The sequence below is a fragment of the Octodon degus genome, unplaced genomic scaffold (genome assembly GCF_000260255.1).
Source record: "Octodon degus isolate 3935 unplaced genomic scaffold, OctDeg1.0 scaffold00004, whole genome shotgun sequence".
Taxonomy (NCBI): domain Eukaryota; kingdom Metazoa; phylum Chordata; class Mammalia; order Rodentia; family Octodontidae; genus Octodon; species Octodon degus.
Window position 1 is genome coordinate 30,245,161 of NW_004524580.1, and position 21,674 is coordinate 30,266,834.

General features: G+C 43.6%; 1 protein-coding gene and 1 non-coding gene across 2 annotated transcripts in view; both read right to left on the reverse strand.

The window, feature by feature from the left end:
• Positions 1–829: 829 nt before the first annotated feature.
• The window catches only part of Nup37 (nucleoporin 37), a 40,874-nt gene continuing 20,029 nt past the window's right edge, over positions 830–21,674 (reverse strand). The window contains exons 6-10 of the mRNA XM_004623845.2: positions 12,302–12,392; positions 4,444–4,625; positions 3,572–3,622; positions 2,033–2,126; positions 830–1,090 (exon numbers count right to left, since the gene is read on the reverse strand). Coding sequence (XP_004623902.1) covers positions 977–1,090; positions 2,033–2,126; positions 3,572–3,622; positions 4,444–4,625; positions 12,302–12,392 — 532 coding nt within the window. The 3' untranslated portion in view covers positions 830–976. The remainder of the gene's footprint in view (positions 1,091–2,032; positions 2,127–3,571; positions 3,623–4,443; positions 4,626–12,301; positions 12,393–21,674) is intronic.
• Positions 11,143–11,273, reverse strand: LOC111817440. Its single transcript, XR_002821644.1, has one exon. It is a non-coding gene; the product is annotated as a small nucleolar RNA SNORA38 (small nucleolar RNA).

Consider the following 21,674-nt stretch of genomic DNA (forward strand, 5'->3'; position numbering starts at 1 on the left):
TGTCACCCAAGAAGACAGCAATCTCAGGCCCCATTTACAAAAGACAATGGCGCAACAGAAAAGGCACAGACTGTGGGACGTGTGCGCGCAAAGTTATTGGCGTCTCTGCCGGACGAGGACCTAGGCATCTTATTCTTTCTGAGCCCATCACGACGTGTCAGAGCAACACAGGGTGGAGCTGGGCTCTCAATGGGCGAAGCAGACCCCACTGCCTCCTGGAGGCAGCCCCAGCGCATGAAAGCCTCCTGCCAAGAACGGTGACCATCCGTGAGGGCGGCGTGGGCCCGAGCCGCTCTCTCAGGGCTTCTCCATCCTGACTTGGAGATGTTCCGGCAGGGGTGGAGGACGTAACCAGTCACTTTTGGGGAACAACCTTAATCTTTTTTTTGTGGTACTGGGGATCAAATTCAGGACCTTGTGCTTGTGAGGCAGGCACTTATGCCGCTGAGCTATCTCCCCAGCCCTCCACTCACTTTTTAGGGAAGCTGCCAATCCTTCCATTCTTTGTGTTAAACTGCGTAATAAATTCCTAAGGGTCTTACAAAGCCCTGTGCGTATAGACTGTTAGCACAGTGCGCACATGGACACAGCGTCAGCCACTTCCACATACACTGAGAACGTTCCATTCTCCCTTTTAAGTGTCTGTTTCCTGAAAATCAGGAAATCATCCTTTACTGAAAGAACAGAAGACAGAACACACTTGGAATAATCCTTTGGCAAAGTCGAAAGTACTGTCTTCCTCTCCATCTCTTCTCTGCAGGTGAGCTACATGAATTGCACAATCACGAGATGATTAACATCTATATACCCAACAGAGTAGGAAAGCAACTGTTCAAAACACCTACATTTTATTTAACAAAAGCAACAACAGAGATTTCTAAAATTTACAGTATACTTGATATAAAAATAAGGAATTCTCCAAAGTATGTTGTAGAAACACGAAGTTTAGGAACAGGAAATCCAGAGGCCGTTTGCGTCACACCTCAGTCACCCAGAAGGACAGCTTGCGGTCTCCTCCCAGCACGCACAGTGGGAGGGTCCTGTGCCAGGACAGGCCGGCTCCCACGGCGACCGAGCCTGCGAGGATGGGCTGCAAGACAGGGGCGGGAGCAGCTCGGTGAGCCTCGCAGCTCAGGAGGGAGACTTCAGGAACAACAGGTGCACTGACTGATAAATTATCTTTGTTTCCAGAAGAAGCACAATTTAAAAATGCGCGGGGTGTGTGTTGCATGCCTGTGGTCCCAGTGCTCAGAAGGCTGAGGCAGGAGGATCGCAGAGCTCAACGTCACACTGGCCTACATCGTGAGGCCTTGTCTCAAAAACAACAAAATGCACAGTGCCTGCCTGGCAAGTGCAAGGTCATGAGTTCAATTCCCAGTATCAAAAAAAGAGAAATGAACAAAATCCCTCTAAAGGACCCCAAAACAAAAATAAAACAAAAAATAAACAAAAGCAGTAGACTAGAGACATCTCGGTATGAATATTCTGCATTCAATCCCTAGCACCACAAAAAGAAAGGAAAACAAACAAACAAAAAGCAAGGGGCTCCAATAAATAAAATAAAAAATAAATGCTTCCTCAGAGATGAAATACACATCGTGTAGTTGTGCACGTAGATATAACTCTATAAATACGAATAAGATGGTCCAGACTGAAAACACAGAGGCAACAAAAGAAATAAGCGGGGCTGGAGAGATGGCTCAGTGGTCTAAAGCACCTACTTAGAACAAGCTTAGCAAAGCATCAGGGACCGCGGTTCAATCCCCCAGCACCACATGCCAGCCAGCCCCGCCCCCTGGTGGGCTGAGCTGGCCACACACACACACACCTCTCTCTCTCTCTCTCTCTCTCTCTCTCTCTCTCTCTCTCTCTCTCTCTCTCTCTCAAATAAATAAAAAAATTAAAAAAAAAAAAGAAATAAGCTTCTTACACAAATTTTGGCAAAGCAAAAAGTGCTGCCACAGGTGAGATAAACACCAAAGACACAAATCAAAAAGACACACAAGCCACCAAGGCAGCGCCGCTGCGTTACCTGAGGGTGCCCTAAGTGGTGAATCTGGAACTGGCTGGCCACTTTGCCCGGGTAACCCGTGGTTGCAAACAAGCTCTCACTGATCGCGGACCACCTGGGAATGAGCACGCTGAGTCAGCACGACGTCTCGCAGGTGGCGACAAGCTCGCCAAGGCGAGTCATTTCTTTTTGTACAAAAACCATAGCTTTTACTAGCCTGTATTTGTTCACATGGCTTAAACGTTAGACTGAGAAATCTGGATTAGTAAGTTATAAAATTTTCCCACTTTGTGAATATTCATTTAGTGCTCAGGCATCTATCATTGCATTGTTTCAAGTTAACACAAGGCTGACTCGGTCTCTTTCTTATAATCTCTTTCTTACAATCGAAGCATCGCGGGTGACACAAGCCACCAGACAGATATAAAGTATTTCACAGGGCAAAACACTATGCAGCCACATGGGATGCTTACTGACATCTCTTAGGAAGTGAGTGACACCCAGGTGTGTGTACATTTCTTGGATGAAAGGAACGCCTGGAAGCACCGTGGACTGTGGACACTGCAGCTCACCGAATTAGGAGTCCTGACAACGTGCCTGAGTGCAGTAAGTACAGTGGGGAAGACCTTAACCCAGGTGGGCTAGCAGCCACCCGCCCCTTCTCCAGCTGTGCCTGTCCCACACTGGGTGATAGACAAGGCACACTGGGAGTGCCTGCTACCAGGGATCGAACCTGGGACCTTGCACTTGCCAAGCAGGTGCTTATGCTGCTGAGCTATCTTCCTGGCTTCACCTACTCTTCTCTAAGCTCACGGAACATGTGGCATGAAGCTACGATGGCAGGCACTCCCATAGCCATCTCGCAACCATGAAGCAATAACCCTGGGCCCACAACCCTGGGCAAGGATGAAAGGGTCTGAGCGTCAGATGGCCCTGCAGAGCCCAGAAGCCAGCCTTGAGACAGCCCCTCTCCCTGACACCCAAGCACTGTCGAATCACTGACTTGAAAAAGTATTAGTTTAGAATCAATGGCACTATAATGTTCTATTAGTTTTAGCCTGTTATTTGTTTTTCTGGTTATTTAAAGCTGAAAGCAGCTTAATAACTTATACAATGGAATACTATAAAAAATAAACAGAAAAGAACAAAAAGTTAACTGAAGTGAAAAAGCCAGCATGTAGCAGATACGTGCTAAGTGCACATTCTCATCGAGAGGGAGGCAGATACATCAGTGGGGGCCTGCTGCAGCTGAAGTCCCTCCAGCCCGGGCCAGCAGGAAGCAGGTGTGCTCGGAACTGCTAAGGAGGTACTCGAGTGGGAATATTGCTTCTGTGAACTATGAAGTTTTGTAAAGAAAATATTTAGAAAACAAATTCACTCCTTGTTAACTCCAGAAAACAAAAGCAGAGACTTAGTTGAGAAAGTGAGTTAACCCTTAAAATAAATCTTATGAAACAATGAGGGAAAAAAAGAGGTCAAGTGTAGAAGTGAGGACTAGGAAACAGTTCAGTGGCGCAATGTAAAAAATGCAATGGAAACACCAACAAACACGTGCATTACCTGAACAAGTAAGCTCGGTCCATGTGCACGGGCCGCGTCTCTTGAGGATAACTGGAAAGCAGAGTTTTGTATATTGTGAATTACGTTTCAAGACTCAACGAGATACATTATTTCCAGGTTTTAAAGTCATTTTCTCTTTAGGGGCCCAATGACAAGGGTCTGAGTGTTTGGTGGCCCTGCAAAGCCGGCCTCAAGGCTGTTCCCGCCCCTTCACCACTGCTATTCATTGCTTTAAAAATGCATTTCTTGCTGACATCTATGTAATCAGGATGACAGTAGCAGCAACAGGATTCCAAGTCAAGCCTGGTGGTGCACGCCTGTGATCCCAATACTTGGTAGGCGGAAGCAGGGGGATTACTGCAAATCTGAGGTCAGCATGGACTACATAGAGCATTCAAGGCCTGCTCAAACTAGCTAGTGAAACCTTGACTCAAAAACCCTACGAAACAACAACATTCCAAGTGGTTCTCAATCAAAGCAGATGTAGTGTGAGACACACGTCTCTCCAGGGCACCAATGCTCAGTGGGCCAGTTCTGTTTCTAAAAGTGTAAGTAAGTGTTGCCCAGGGCTGGGGAGATGGCTCAGTAGAATAAGTGCTTCCCTGGTAAGCGCAAGGGCCTGAGTTCAATCCTTGGTTACACAAAAAAAAAAAAAAAAAAAAAAAAAAAGGTGTTGCTCAGGCCATGGCTCTTGCCCTGCGCTGCCCTTTCTGGGTCTCTCCTAAAGCAGTGGGTAATGCAGTCATGTCAAACCCCACAGCTCTGGCGCTTCTGCCCGAGACACTTATTTTCACTCTATGGGGCCCCGGTACATAAACATCCCCATGGATCATTTAGCAAGATTAAGTTAGAGAGACACTGAGAGGAAGTACCTGGACCGAGTGATATCCCATATCAGCCAATCATTTCCTGCAACTGCCCCAACCTTGAAGGTGTTTTTTAAACACCAGTGTGCTGACATTAAAGGTATCTGTTCTGATTCAAGAGACAAAACAGCCTGATGGGTCACAAGATCGTAAAACCGGATTGCTCCATTCTTCTCTGCCACCATTAGCTGTGAGACAGAAAAAGCAAAGAGAGCTTAGCTACTTATCTCATAACCCAACTTGAGAAGCAATACATTGCGTACTGTGCTTAACACGCGCAAGATCAAACACAGTGAAATAAGTGAAGGCTATGTACAAAGCTGCCACCAAAGGCGGCGTGGTGGCGCGTGCCTGTAATCCCAGCACTTGGGAGACTGTAAACAGGTGGATCACTACGAGTCCTGGACACCCCATAGACCCTTCCCTAAAATTAAAAAAACAAACAAACCCAAAACCTGCCACCAATTATAAACAAAATCATAGAGAACAGTGGCCAGAGGGGACTGAAGAGAGCTAAGCTCAAGAGTTAAGTGACGAGGGATGTGATATTGGGTCAAAGAGCTTGGCCCAAGCTTTGCTCCTGGGAGGAGGCAGTTACTGTGCCTACAAAGTAGAGGCAAGCACTCCACTTCTGTCACACCTCCCTACCCAGGAAATCTGTACCCAGTGGGAGGCAGATTGGCACAAGGAAGATCACAGGCGGGTCTGAGAGCAGACAGCTACTCCCATTTAAAAACAAAGAACTCCAGGGCTGGTGAGATAGCTCAGCGGACTAAGCACCTGCTTAGGCAAGTGCAGGGGCCGGGGTTCGATCCCTGGTACCACATGCTGTGCTAGCCCTGCTCCCACTGGCATGCTGAGCCAGTGTTTGAGTCTGGACGTGGTGGTGCATGCCTGTAATTCCAGCACTGGGGAGGTTGAGAACAGGAGGATCACTGAGTTCAAGCTGTGTAGCGAGACCCTGCACAAATAAACTAAACCAACCCTCCACCCCCCAAAAAAAAATCCAAAGGGCTCCGTCATATGACCGGCAGCTTCGTTCCTAGAATAGATGTGAACCACAGCCGCTGCAGGGGCTGTGGTGACGGACAGAGGTAGGTGAAGTGCCCAGTCAGCACCTGACCCAGAGTAGCCTCTCATGACTAATTCCTTTTTTTTTTTTTTTGATGAATTCCTTTATTTTAAGATCTTGCTAAGATGTTCAATAAATTAATCTATCTGTGAAATGTTATATCTAGTGCAAAAATTCCTAAGATAAATCTTGATTAATAAACTATGACAATATGAAAAAAGTGTTAGGGCAGCACGGCCTGGTGTATGCGGTGGTGGGAAGACTGGAACAGACCGCCTCAACGGAGTGTGTGAGCTGCTGATGCGCAGAGAAGGCTGTGAAAATTTCTCTCTTCTGTAGAGCTCTTGAATGATGACTCTTGGGGAAAGGGAGGATTAGGCTCCCCAGAGCCTCTTAGCAGGCTCCTACGGCAGAGCCCACACTGGCCTCAACTCATGCTCCTCCTGCCTCGGCTTCCTAATGCAGGGACTGCCGGCACGCGCCCCCCTGCCTGGCTCCTTACAGCACAGCTGCTACCTGTTCCATGTGTTGCTTTGTGTTTCTGTTGAGACAGCTGTGTAACACAAACAGGTGACAGCAGTGCAGGCCTGAAAACAGCTCAGCCAACTCCAGTATCTTCCCAGGCAGCACTTAAGGTGCTTGACAGACCCTGTGCATAGTGACATTACCAAGAAAAAGTGCAGCGATGTAAGCTGTGCTGCACTGAACAGATTGCAGCAACACTCTATTTTTAATGTATTTGGTTGTCACAAGGTTTCACTATACAGCTTGGACCCATAGTGATCCTCCTGCTTTCAACCTCCCCAGCGCTGCGATTACAGGCGTGGACCATTATGCCAGGACTCTGTGGCTGGCTCAGCCCACCCTTGGGTGGGGCTGGTGTGGCATGTGGTACTGGGAATAGAACAGTAGTCTCTGCGTTTGCCAAAGTAGGTGCTTTAGTCCATTAAGCTATCTCGCTAGCCCCATCTTATTGTTAGTGTAGGGCAGAATGTTGTTTTGTTCTGCCTCAGGCGGGGCTGACTGCACAGTACCTGCGGCACATCTAAAAAGTGGTGTGAATTCTGATTTTGGGCTACAGACAAATTTTAATGAGTAAATGAATTTGCAAATACATAATCTGCATTGGAAGCATCATATGAATCATGCCTAATTTCAAATCAAAAATAAAAGAACTAAAAATAAAAGATGGAACCAGGCATGGTGGCACAACTTTGTCATCCCAGTGCAAGGGAGGCTGAAGGAGGAGGACTGCCAGGAGTTTGAGGCCATCCTGGGCTACAGAGTGAGTTCAAGTCCATCCTAACTACATGACAAGACCCTGTCTAAAAAAAAGATACACCTTAAGCTGTTAGCTGACATTGTTTCATGCTTTCCAGATTATAAGGCTCCTCTGTACAGTTTGTGATTCAGGTGATTTCAAAGAACTGTAGGATGTAGGTAACAGGGATGTCTCCCTCCCTGTCTCACTCTCACCCAGACTGTGGTCAGAATGTGACTTCTGGGTTTGGTCTGCTGTGGCTGCCCGGTGAGGGCTGCGACGGCAACTGACAAGGTGAGGTACTTGGTGTTGGCTGCTCACCTCGTGCCTTTTAAAGGATCTGACAAATGAGAGCGCACTTCACAGTTACACACCATATACAATAAGGAAGTGAGAGTTTAGGTAACTTGCTGAGGGTCACCCTGAGGGTTCCAATGTCACTGTGCTCCAGGCAGGTAACCCCAGTCCACGTTCTTAGCCACTCCCTGTGTGCTGGTCTCTGAGGCTGCAGGCGACATAAGAAAGTAGAACTTTCAAGAGTATTAGTTGAGTAGGCAGGAGGAGCGAGCGCAGGATTTCAGAAACAAGCTGAGGTTTGTATGAGTTAGCTCTGAGAACAGGAAGGGGAAGACGGAGCTCAACGAAGAGAGGGACACCTAGAACACGTAACAATGAAGGGAAAATTAACAATGAGCAAAGTGTGTATGGGAAGGAAAGAACTAAAGGTAACTTCAGGTTTCTGAGTTTATATGATTCAGAACAGAGACTTCCAAACATTTGGAAGTCATGAAAATATAAAAAGGACATGGGAGAGGGGGGCATCTTTAGAGGAAAAATAAAAACTTAAAGCATATGGAAAAAAAGCTTGAAATAATAACAAGTTAAGCATTAATATATAAATGTGGGAATGGCAGTTCTTAATAAATGTTCTTGGGGCCAGCCAAATAGCTCAGTGGATTAGGGACGGGGGTTTGATGCCCAGGCCTGCCATGCTGGCCCTGTTCCCAGGGTGCCCTGAGAAGGGCAATCGAGACTGGGCGTGGTGGTGTGCACCTGTAATCCCAGCTCCTGGGAGGCTGTAAACAGGCGGATCACTATGAGTCTGATCTAGTGGTGAGACCCTGAACACCCTGTAGACAATTCCCTAAAATACAAACAAACAAACAAATAAATGTATGTTCTAATTTCTTATCTAGGTTAAAAACTAGCTTATTGTATTTAATGGGGTGATACTAACATTTTGGTAGAATTCTCCATTGTTTTAAGTAGACTCACTGCTTGAGTACAGAAATCTAGGCATAAAATAAAATTTAGGACCTGGATTCGTATAGGTATAATGGATGCCTATACATTTCATGTGAATAAATGAGAACATGTCATTCAGGTACAATGACAATAGATCCCATCTGGGCATCAGGTTTCACACTGGAACCTGCCCAGAGTCAGAATGCTTTTGCTTGAAGGCCAGAGCGTCTGCAGAGCAGTGACATGCACGGAATCCCAGGTTCGGAGAGCCCACTTCTGCTGTCTGAGGTGGGTCCTCCAGAAACACGGTGAGAACACCTGATTGGTCCTTCTCTGTGTCACTATTCTACTAAACACATTACTTTATTCCAACACTGTTATGGTTTGTGTCTGGATGCCCCCCCGCCCAGCCTCATGTGGTTATGGGGGACAGGCTTTTTGGAGGTATCTGAATCATTTTGTGATAGATTCTTGGTCTAATGCTGAGATTAGGCTTGAATGCCACACCTACCCTACAGTGGGTAGCCTGCATAAATATAAGGGACAGCAATTGTTTTTGTTGCTTTTGCTATCTTCTGATGCCATGAGCATTCTTCTGCCAAGTGCCACCCTGCTTTGGGTGAAATTATGGACTGAAAGCTCTACAAACTGTGAGGTAAATAAATCTTTTCCCCTTTAACTTTGGGTGCTGGAAATTTTGCCTCAGTAATTAGAAAAATACTAAATCAGAATTTGGAACCAGAGAAGTGGGGTTGTCGTCATTGTACCTGCCCATGTGGTTGAAGATCCTTTGGGAATGGTTTGTGGGAAGTTTTGAAAGGGGAGGGAGATGCTGGCTGAAAACGTAGAGCTGGAATGCCTTTGGCTGTTTCGTATGGGAGACTCTGGTCACAGCCCAAAAGACCAGAAGGCTGAATGAAACACTGCCAGGAAAGGTCGGGCTGTGGAGGTTTTTGCTGGGAAGGACTGCACTGGCTCTTGCACTCCAGATGATATGTGTTATGGTTTGGCAGAAAGTTTGTCTGCATTTTGCTCATGTCCAGACTTTGCCTGAGACTGAGATTAAGGGTGGCAGACTAATCCTGTAGAAATTTCAAGGAAGTTGAAGGTTGAGGTTATGGCCAGATCTATGTTGAGAAACAAGAGTGAAGAGCCCAGAAGAGTGACTTACAATGTTGTGAATTTGGCCAGAAAGGAAACTCCAGTAAAGCTGTGGACTGCAACAGCAGAGGAGAGATCTTGATTACTAAGAAAGAACAGAAGAATATAAAAGATGGCCTGAGGGCATCAGAGGAAGCAGCAGGATTCTACTCTCTGCAGCCTCAAAACTGTAAAACTGATAGATGAGAGACTGGGAGTGGTGACGCGCCTGTAATCCCAGCTCTCTGGACTGTAAACAGGCAGATCACTACGAGTCCGATCTAGTAGAGACCCTGAACACTCTACAGGCCTTCCCTAAAACCAACCAAAAATACAGGAAAAAAAAAAAAAAAGTAAATAAAATTCTGGAAAAGAAAATGCATTAAAAAAAAACCCCAACAAAAAAAAAACCCTGATAGACTTTGGTTTAAGGAGAAAGCCTCAGGCATCAGGTTCTAGAATGGCAGGGGCCTAAAGAATTTGTTCCTCAGAATTAGATTCAGAGTGCAAAGTAATCCAGGCACTCAACCCCTACAGCCCAGAGAGGGAAGCCTGGCTACTGCTCTAGCTGGCAGCAGACCGTGGCACCATCCACATGGGGCTGGTTTTAGGTGCATGCAGAATGGAAGAGCTGTGAGGTCAGGGAGGCTTCCACTCCAATTTCAGAAGGCCTGGGAGCCCTGGCGGTATGCCCGAGAGGACAATGCATGAAGCTGGGTGGGGTGGTGGGGTGTGGAGCCAACAGTGCAGTAGAGTCCTCAGAAATCTGGAGAAACCAGGAATGTGGATCATCTGAGAAAAACTACAAGGAGGGAGCAGAGTCAGCCCAAGAGGAGCCACGGGAGCTCCAACCACCAGAACTGCCACAGGAATGGAGGCACAAGCCCTTTGGAGTTCGCATCTTGGCACAGATTACCTCAGATGCCACACAGTGAACTACAAGACTTAATGCATGCCCTGTTGGATTCTGGACTTGCTTCGGTCCCATTCTTGTATATCCCTGTTTGTAACTTTTGCAATGGAAAAGCCTATCTTGAGCCACAGAACGTATGCGGAAGTGTTTAACTTTCATCTGCGTAAGGGCTCACAGATAAGAGTTCGCCTTAAAACTCAGAGGAGATGTGGGCCTTGGACTTTTTAGCAAAGAAAAGTTTGAAACTGGACATTGGGAACTCTTAGAGATAGACTAAATGTTTTTTTGCATAAAAGGATGTGCAAGAGTCTTCGGAGGGGCAGGCTTTTCAGAGGTGGCCAAATCTAGAGTTTGTGGGCGATTCTTGGTCCAATGTTAGGATTAAGGGTGTGCACCCCGGGGAAGGTGGCCTGCAAACTATGTAAGTGGCAGGAAGAGTCCTCTGTCTGTAGGTTGTTGCTTTTATAGTCTTCAGCCACCATAAACTGTGCCCCTCTGCCCTGTGCTACCCTGTCTTGGAGCCAGCTGAATATGGACTGAAACTTCTGTAAACTGTAAGCTAAATAAACCTCCCCTCTTTTAACTGTAGGTGTTTGTTATTTTGTATCAGCAACAAGCAAAGCAACTAAAACAAACCCTTAGTATCTGTGTTGTTGCATTTACATGGTTTTGTTCTTTAGAATTCAGTGTGAAACTTAAAAAAGTAGAGATCTTATTTAGTTCTTTATCCCCTATTACAGTAATAGTACAGTATCACCAGAACTAATCCTGGGAGCAACTCACAAATACACAGCCTGAAAAGAGCTTGCTATATAAAGAAACAAATTTGTTTAAGAACAGGGTAGTGTAGCTTGGAGTGGCAAGAAGTTTGACCAGTGATGTAAAGGGTTGGCCTGGGATTATGAAGGAAGTGAAAGGCCACTGCAAGTGTGGCCCAGTAATAGTACTAGTGGTCATGGAGTGAGATTATGGTTAGACCAAGGGCCAAGGAAAGCAGAACTAAAGTTTTGTAGGCAATGGAGCCAAAGATTTAGAAATAAAGGTGTGAAAAGGCTAGTTTCTATGTTTTTCCTTTTATGTGGGACAGTTGATCTTGAGCCTGTGGAGAACAAGCCATCTCTACATGTCTCCAATTCCCCATTTCTTTGGCTCCAATTCTTACATGTTCAAAGTTGGGGAGCAAAAGACACGCCTGTGTAGGAGGACAGAAGAACACAGTAGTTAAGAACAAGAGCTTCTTGGCTGGGGAGATGGCTTAGTAGAATAAGTGCTTGCCTGGCAAGCGCAAGGTCCTGAGTTCAATCCCTGGTACCAACAAACAAACAAACAAACAAACACCAACCAAAAAAGAACTCCTGAACCAGGCTGCATGGGTTCCAATACCAGCTCTTTCACTTCCTGGCCCTGGAGCTCTGGGCAGGGTGTTCAGCCGAACCTTGCTGTCCTTCTCTGTAAAGTGGGGATTATCAACCCAAGCGGTTGGAAGAAGATAGAAAATACTCTGGCCTGGCATACTTGAATACTGTATTTTTGCTTCAACAACACAAAATCAACTTTTATATCAACTTGAGGAAGGAATAGTCAGTGGAGGGCAAGGGCGGATGGACAATGTGAAGGGGGCTGTAAGAGTGAGGCACATGGCATGGGCAGGAGCTCTGGACAGCAGCTAGGGCGTAAGCTGAAGGTGAACATGGCATGTTTGGCTTTCTACAGAGGCTTAACACTCAGCAGTGCTCAAGCTCCTGGTAAATAAACCACTGTGAACAGCTACTGTTCTCCCAATGCAACAAACGTTAGGGCCAGCTGATGAGAACTCATGCTGGGTGATACTTTGCAAAGCTCTCTTCTGGATGGAAATGAACACCCCTGTGGCCAGGGCAAATTCTCCTTATGCAGCCAAAGTTCTCCCTTTATATGCATTTGGGGACACGGTGTAACGTTTTGTTTTCTTTTTAACTGTACACTGCTGCTACCAGACTACCTGGACATGAGTTTTAGACTATAATCTGCCCAAGGGTGAGGAAAAAATGAACTTTGAATAACTGCCATTTGCAGATGATGGCTGTCGAAAACTTTGCCAGTTTTAGAGAATCTTGTCTGGACCTCTAGACTAACACAAATGTATCGTGCCATTTGGACTCTGGGTAGGAAAGGGATGGGTTTCTCTCCTAGGTGGGTGTACATGCTGTATCTAGGTTTTCTTTTCAGTTGGATAAAAGTCATAAAGAATAACCTTAAAATTCTCCTCAGGATGCCAGCACACACTCATTCCAGGGGAATGAAGAACAAAATGAGCTGTTTGCCTTCCTTCCAAGTTCCAAATCCTATAAAAGAGTAGGATTATGTTAAATATGCTTGCCAAATCACTAGCAAAACATGACATGTCCATCATTGTATTCACAATTATTAGCACAGGTTGTAAGTAGGCATTTTTACATAATACATATCTTCTGAAGGAAATTACAACACTATGCTGGGAACCGGGAAAACAGCTCTAAGAACTCAAGCTTTACCAAACTTATTCTTGGCGAACGGAGAACTTATACACGTCTTTCCTCTGTGGGCTAAATCCGGAAGCTTTTAGGTCACTCCTCAGACAGCCTTCCTACCCCGGCAATCATCTAAGGATCATCCATCCACCAGGCCTGGGGCAACATGGCGCCAGTGGTGGCTTGGCTCTTTCCCAGTCAGAGGCAGCAGGATGTGAGGACCACCTCCTCTCCTAGGTACCCCTACTTGTGACTCTCCATCCCAATGGCTGGTTGCTGGCCATGTGACTTCTGTCTGGCTCCCTTCTTCAGCAGGACCTCGAGCAGCCATGGGGGACAGCTACAGACAGATGGGTGCCCTCCTTGGCAGCTACACTCAGCGAGCAGGACTCACTGATGAAATTCTGCTTGTCACCCTGCCTGGCGGCCACTGCTGTGTCAGCCCCGCTGTCTCCTGTGGCCACTGCATGGCATTCTGGCACAGTGAGACAGAAGGTGGCAAGGTATCCCTGGAATGTGGCTCTTAGGAACTGAACACCTTCAGGGTTGGGACACAGCACTGTGGGGTGCATGCTTCACGTATGAGGGCCTCAGCACAGCAGACTACGCTGTTACTGACTTTTCTTCTGTTTTACACGAGTCATTTTAGGACTGTAAAATTGTTTAAAAAAACTTCATATATATAAATTCAATAATACACATAGGCAGAAATTCATTTCAAAGAAAGTTGACATTAGATAATGGTGTGCTGTGTCAAGCTACGTCATTTTAACTATTTTTCTTTCAGGTAAAAATCACAGCATTTCATACTTTAAAATACTGTTACATACAATGTAATACAAATTTTTTCATAATTACCTATGTTAACTATCAGAAGTATACTCTTTTCAAATCAATAGTTTGCATCCAAATTTCCAATAAAAGGAAACACTTACAAGGGCTGGCAAGATAGCTCAGCGACCCAAGGACCAGGGTTTGATCTCCAGCATCACATGCTGTGCTGGCCCAACAGGCTGAACAAAGGAGGACCACTACGAGTCCGAGCTGCATAGTGAGACCCTGCACCAAATACATTAAACAAAAAGGAAACACAACTTAACTGAAGAAAGGATCACATACACTGAAGGGCTGGCAACCGCGTTTCTTCCCCTGCAGTGAGCGGGCAGATTAATGGCGCCGCGGCAAAGCCCTTCTTTCAGTGCCGTGTGCATGGTAATGCGCTCGCTGCCCACACTGGAGCACTACTGAGGTAAAACTAAATTTTTCTTCCAAATGCAGTGAATACCAGAAGCCTATTTTACTATGTATGGGTTTTTTGTTGGACATTATATAAACTGTGCAAATACATACAAGAACATTTTTATGATGTCCCTTCTTCAAATGAAGGAAACAAAATGGTACAAACGCGGGTAGTGATATATAAAATTAGGTCAACCAATGAAGTCTATTTGTGTGCAAAGATCCATGTTCTGTCTCATTTTCAAGCAGTATTTTATCCCAAATAGAACTGATGCTGTTTTAAAAACAAACTTAAACAAGAGCAGGGTAATCGAGAGCACTTTTCAGGGAGGTAGAATAAAGATGATTTATGGTTTATAATTAAATGGTTATCAATAATCCTCAGTGGTCGCATAAATCTAAGCATTAAGCATGCAAGATACAACAAACTGGGCCAAAAAGTTATCCTGACTAAATTAGCTACAGATGGTACAATTTAACTCATTAAGTCTTATCTCCCTTTTAATAGAATGCTTAATGAAACCTTTCTCAAGTATTTCTGTGGGGCTTGACTCAATTTGTGACTTTACTAGATGGTTCATCTTCCCACTAGTTCCATCAGATATAGTCACATTTCTATTATTTATTTAGGTATTTGGTACGGGGTCTTACTATGCAGTTCAGACTCATAGCAATCCTCCTGTCTCAGCCTCCCCAGTGCTAGGATTACAGGCATGTGCCACCACGTCCAGTTTCGGTGGCTGGCTCAGCATGGAGACTGGCAGGGCATGTGGTACAGGGATTGAACCCGGCCAGGTCCTTGTGCTTGCCAGGCAGGCGCTTAGAATGCTGAGCTATCTCCTCAGCCCTACAGCCACATTTCTAAAAAGTGTATCATGCACAATATAGTGTACGGAGCTGGAACACAAAAGCCAAACAGAATGTGCTCAGAGAGAGCAGCACCCACACCCGAGGTCTCTACAACCGTCAAGGGGCTCTGGGCTCTCCCTCCTTCCCAGGCGCTCCTTCCTTTGCTCTTTCACAAGAAGTGCCCACAACACTGACAGCAAAGCTGACTTTCGCCTGTTAGTTAATATCATATGCTATGTAGTTGTTTTGATGTCTTTTCTCATGAGGTTCTGTGTACATTATTCTGTGAGTCAAACACAGCATGATGTATTATCTACACTCCTACTGCTGACAGACATGGAGTGTTTCCAAGTTTTGAGCATTACCAGTAATGCCACTATAAACCTTCTTGTACACATATCTAATACTAGCAAATAACATCCTTTAGTCTACACACACACAGGCACACACCTGCCAGGTAGATACCCAGGGATGAGCTGCCAGCTCAATTTACCAATGTGTTCATCATTAGCACATAAATATGGTCAATCAGCTTTCCATATTAACTGCATCTCATATTCCCCTCCCATATTCCTTTTTCTGATTATACTAGAAAAAGCTCAAACTTTTTCTTATTTTTAGACAAAAACAATCTTGCAACAGTGACCTGTCCGAATGGCAAAGGGTACTATTTTTCAGTGTGTTTTCACTTTGTGAGATTAATTTCTTGAATTATCTTTTTCTCTTGCATTTTGTTGTTTTCAAGCACATAAGAATGGACATCTCACATATAATTTAAACTGCAGGGAGTACAGCACACAGAAGCCTTCTAAACTGACCTGGCCCCAGACTCTTCCTTCCCCCACAGCAGAGGCAAGAGCTGTTTCTCTAGTGTGCTCCCACGTGCGCTGTGCATACGCACGAGAGGGAGCAGGGTTCCACTTAGGGAGCTACTGTTAGCTCAGCAGTGTAACACAGTTCTTAGTGTGTAAGGTGACAAAATGTAAGTGTGCAAGAGTCTCAATGACAAGTTGCTGGCAAGTCAGGATAAATGTAACATAAGGGATGGCATCCAGCATCATAACCTATTCACTTTTACAAGTAGAAGAAACTGAGACAGAATCAATTTCATCTGACCCCTGCCTGAAGTATTTACATAGAAGGAGCCTTGTCTGAATTACCCCATTCCTCACTCCCCTGCACTGTCAGAACTTCACAAACAGGAGATCAGGAGGAGACAGGACCCATTTAGTTGGGGCAGTGAGAGACAGACTATTTGGCCACACTTAACCATAAATTCCTTCACTGAAGACCTCGCACCTATAGATACAGGGGCATCACATTCCTGCTGTGACCCCATAGCAACAAAGAAACTACAAAAGCAGGCGGAGAAAGAAAATTGGGCCTTTTGTGTTTTCCCAGATGGGGAGGGGAGCACAGTAGTCCTCGGCTAATTATTGAATTATTAATTGATTAATTATTAAAGGCTCTGTAATTCCCTTAATTTGGTCTCCTGTGGGCAATATATTTAATCCCAGCCATTACATTAAAACAAAACATCTCTCAATGTCACACAATTATAAAAGGTAAAACAAAAATCAACAAAATCTAGATGTACTCTGAATTTAGATGTTTTAAGAATACTGTTTTTATTGATGACTTTTTATTGTGGTTGCTACTCATGCGAAAAAGAACACAAGTAAAACAAAAAAAAGAGGTACAATACCCATAGTTGAACTTAAAACCTAAGGATAAAAACAGTCCAATGTCAAGATTGGCAAAGGAGTTTTTTTAAAAAAATTTTTTATTATGTGCGTGTGTGTGTGTGTGTGGCCAGCTCAGTCCACCAGGGGGCGGGGCTGGCTGGCATGTGGTGCTGGGGGATTGAACCGAGGTCCCTGTGCTTTGCTAAGCTTGTTCTAAGTAGGTGCTTTGGACCACTGAGCCATCTCACCAGCCCCTAAATTATTTAATTACTTATTTTTATTTTTTATTTATTTATTTATTTTTGTGGAACCAGGGCTTGAACTCAGGCCCTTGTGCTTGCCAGGCAAGCACTTATTCCACTGAGCCATCTCTACAGCCCGGCAAAGGAATTTTTATGTACTACGTATGTCACAAATTAAAATAAGATCCGCAGGTATGTCTATAGAACAATTTTATGAGTTAACTGACTTGTTTTTTAAAGAAATTACTAGTCCACATCAAGTCAGATAAGAGGTTCCTACTATAATAGAGAAATTCAAATTTGGAAATTCAGGTTTCAGTATTTCTAAATTTAGTTATTTATTGATAACTTTATTTGTAACAAATAAATTACATGAAAGTCAATTAGGGGCTGGTGAGATGGCTCAGTGGTCTAAAGCAGCTACCTAGAACAAGCTAAGCAAAGCACAGGGACCGCGGTTCAATCCCCCAGCACTACATGCCAGCCAGCCCCGCCCCCTGGTGGGCTGAGCTGGACACACACACACACACAGACACACACACACGCATAAATAAATAAAATAAAAAAAAAAAGAAAGTCAATTATGCAGACAAATGCATTTTTCAGGAAAATGGAACATCACAGATAGTATTCCTAACATAAACACATAAAGAGTTAACAGACCATTAATAAAAGTATGGTATAAATGTTACTAGGTTAAATTATGCTGGCCCCAAATTAGGAGCTATATGAACTGTACATGTGTGAGATGAGCATGGTGTAAACCCGAAATCCCAGCAGTTAGGATGCTGAGGTAGGAGGAAGCCCATGGGTTTGGGGCCATCCTGGGCTACATGAGAGTTCAGTCAGTCTGAGCTACGCAGCAAGACCCTGACTCAAAACAACAAAATATGAAACAAAACAAAAAATAGAAAAATAAATCAAATATACATGAGTACATATACAAGCTTTTTCTTTTTAAATATATTTGGTACAGGGTCTCACTACACAGCTCTCATTTGTAGTGATCCTCCCGTTTTCAGCCTCCCCAGTGCTGGGATTACAAGTGTGCACCACCAAACCTGGTCTTGGTGGCCAGCTCTGTGTGCCTGGGGGCAGGGCAGGCAAGGCATGTGGTGCTGGGGATCGAACCATGGTCCCTGTGTTTGCCTAAGCAGGCACTTAGTCCACTGAGCTATTTCATCAGCCCTATAAAAGCTTTTAAGGTGAAGTTCATCTGCGGCTATTTTGGAAGCCAACACTGAAGGAAAAAAGGTCACTGGATGACTGTAGCATCGTTCTCCAAGACAAATAAAATGATGTGAGTCAGCATTTTAATAAACAGCATGCTCATCCCAATGTTGGTCCTTAATAGAACTCTCAAAAATTTAGAGTTCTCATAAAATGGAGAAATGAAGAGCTAAATGGATCCCAGATTATGAATTATGCTTTAGTTTTAATAGTTTTATTGCTAAAACTAATTCCTCATTTCAAGATGAGTGATTTTTAGAACAGTAAGTATCTCCACCGTATGGTATTTAAGTGCTATTTGTTCCACCTAATTAATTATAAGGGCCCATAAATGTAGTACTGGTACAAGCCAGATATCCTAGTCTTTTAATTGACAACTAGTAGGGATAGACACTGAGAACTCCAAAGAAAACTTCCTAGGTGATACTCTGTTCTTCTTGTTTGTTCTTCATTTTTATTGGCAACTCATCATCTGCCAGGGAGGTCACTGCAAAAGGAAATTTCTGCTACCAAAATTGTTGACAACACAGACAAAAAGAGGAATGGATGACATTAAATGACACATCTATATCCATTTGGCCCTCTCTGAGGGATAAAGTGAAGCATAAACCATGATCTTTCTCAAACACATGACTAGATCCCAGGAATCAGTGTACTGATGACTAAACAGGAAAGCAAGACAAAATAACACTCGAGGGAGTTACCAGGACAAGAAAGGGCTTTCCGATTTGTCAGGGACAGGAAGGGGCCTCCAGTGTTTGGACAAGCAGCACATTCTGCACTGAACTTGTGATAGTAAAATGCAGATTTCCCCTCTCATTCCCAAAGAAGTGATCACAAGTCACTCATCCCATTAACAGGTGGCCTCATAAAATCTAAGCCATGGTGTATTTCCTTAGTAAGTGAACACACAATTACAAAAAAAAAAGTGAAAAGTCTCAAATCTAGGTGTTTGACTTGCTACAGATGACAGTGGGTTTGGCAGGTTGCAACAGTGAATCAACTGTGCAGTTTCAGTGTCAGTGTTCCAAATATATTCCGGAAATAAGGGTGGACTTTAAAGAAAAAATCCTCTATTGTGCAGTAACAATTTTAATATATTAGTGTGTTAATTATAGAACACATGGATTATTTTACTGAAGTCAGATTAGGTACTATGTGATGTGTACAGTGGGAACTAATGGCATATGCTTATCATTTTACCTTTCAATGGTCAAAAATGAGTCAAAACCAGAGGTGGTGGTCAAAGGCTGTATTTGAGGGTCTGACAGGGAAAGGAGTGGCCTGCCTCAAACTTCACGCTGACAAAACCAAAACAACCCCTCCAACCCTTTATTGCTTCTATCTTCATTGAACCATGAAGAGATAAAATTATTTAAGCTAACACAGTTACTTCATTGTAATTTCTTGAAATTATGACTAAGCAGCAACAACACACTTATCACCACAGAAGCGAGACACCAAGCCGCACCACCACAGAATTATTAACCTCTTACTTACCTTACATTGAGTTTTAAAGGATGGTAATTGGGGAAACTTTTGTTACATTTAAAAATAAATCTCACCCCTTCTCTGACGAAACTAACCAAAAAAGGGGGATATAAATGAACGACCATTTTGCATCTGTATATTTAAAATAGGATAGATATACAGCTGCATTCTCTTAATTCAATGAATAGAGATTTGTTCTAATAGTGTTTGTGGACAGGATATCATGTCTGTATCTTGTACAACGAATAATCACTAAGACAACAATATGCAATGTATTAATTACTGAAACTGTGCTAGTAATAGGTTTTGAAACTGTCTCATTGCTATTTGTTTCTTAATAAAATTATTAAAAAAATAAATCTCACAACCAAACTCTGAACTGCAAAGAAATACCATGTGGTAGTTTTCAAACAGGTCGTATATAATGATCTAATTTTTGGAGGAATTCAGAGTATAAGGACTTTTTCTTTAACACAAACACCTAGGAAATACTAGCATTTACTTCCAAGAAAAAAAAAATTTTAAGGGTAGAAAAATTTACCAGGGAAAACGAATGGGGAATAGGAATGGGGGAATGGGGACTAGGAATAGGTCCTGAGAGACAGGAGGGGTCCCAAACGGTGGCCAATGAGCCCCGCCTCTCAAAGGCAGTTTTATGGAGAAACATCATGAGGCGGGTACAACACGGAAGTACAATCAGCCAATAAGATGGCAAGCATAGTCTCTTAGATCATTGATCCAACGGTAGCAGGGGTAGAAGAGTGATATCATTAACTGTGGTCGATAATCTAGTCTTAGTCACATCTTTTAGTGTTAGCCAAGAAAAATTTCGACAAGCTTCATAATTTATCCTTTGACAAAGGGCTGAGTATTACAGCTATGAGAGAAAGTCCTTAGGCCACAAGCAATGGACTTTCAAAGTCAACTTGAAAAGTGTTTATGTGTGAGTTCCACCGATATAATTACTTGCTACACCCACACAGGGCCACATTACTGTAATCACTGATGTGCTGACATGCTTTATTATGCACTGGTTTTGTATTTCAGCTCCAAGGGCACAAGAGGAAGAACAAAGTGTTGACTATGCTTTGCGTTTGTTCCCTGAGAGTGGTGTTAGCAGAACACAATCACATGAAAATTTAGAAAATTATCATCACTACTCATTTTTCCTCTATTACAACCCTTTTATTACTATTCTGTTCATTCAATTAAAAAGTGTGTACAAATGGGATCAACAGGTTTTCATATACTTTTCAGTGCAGTCTTTTATTTTTTATTTATTTTTTATTTTTTGGCAGAACCGGGGATTGAACTCAGGCCCTTGTGCTTGCCAGGGAAGCGCTTATTCCACTGAGCCATCTCCTCGGCCCCAGTGCAGTCTTTAAACACATAGAATTCTTAAGTTATATTCATTGGAGGTAAAGTATTACCAACCTCAACACCAAATACCAATTTTATCCCATTATCAGGCTCTTCTAGAACTATGCAGTAATTGTCCCTGTTTTGTTGAGATGGTGTCTTACTCTGTCTCACAGGCTGACCACTGACTCTGGGTCTTCTTGTCCCACCTTCTGAGTGATGGAAATCACAATGTCATGTGTCACCATGCCAGCAGAGTAATTGCTCTCAATTAAATATGTTATAAATTAGAGGGAAGTTTAGAAGACAGTCAGAAAATTTTATTTCCTGAATTAGTTAAAATTACAATGAATAACAGGAATTAATTCTGATTTCCCTTTGTGCCTGTGTTACTTGGGCAAGGCTGACCTTCCAAGGACCTGCTCACTGGCCTACCTTCAGGAGGCTCTTGGTCCTCTTTTTTATGCTTTCCACAGGTATCTAAAATATAACACGTATTTTGTAACCTCAGTTGGAATGGGGGGGATGCTTTAGGGTAATTACGGTTCTGAGACTCTCAGATTTACATAAATAGGTGACATGGCCAGGATGCAGCTACTGTGCTACCCAGGCTATGTGATAAGCGTCACTTTCCTCTTGTAACAGTTTTCAAAAACATATATTGGCTTAATGAGCATCAAAAGGTAATATATGGGCTGGGGAGATGGCTCAGTAGAATCAGCGCTTCCCTGGCAAGGGCCTGAGTTTAATCCCTGATTCTGCAAAAAAAAAAAAAAAAAAGGTAATATAAAATTTCCCTTTCCACTGATTCGGTTACACTCCTAAAAAATAAACTTTATTCTTTGTTATAGCCTATTCTTTCTCCTGTTGTTGACAAAGAGTCCATGTTTTTATCAAGTCAGTGGCACATTATATGTCTTTAATATATTAGCCTTAAAATAAGAATTTCCTGGTTTTTAGAAGTTTTTCCTTTGCCATATTTTTTATTTAACATTTTAAAAGATTATTAAAGGTTACAGTGG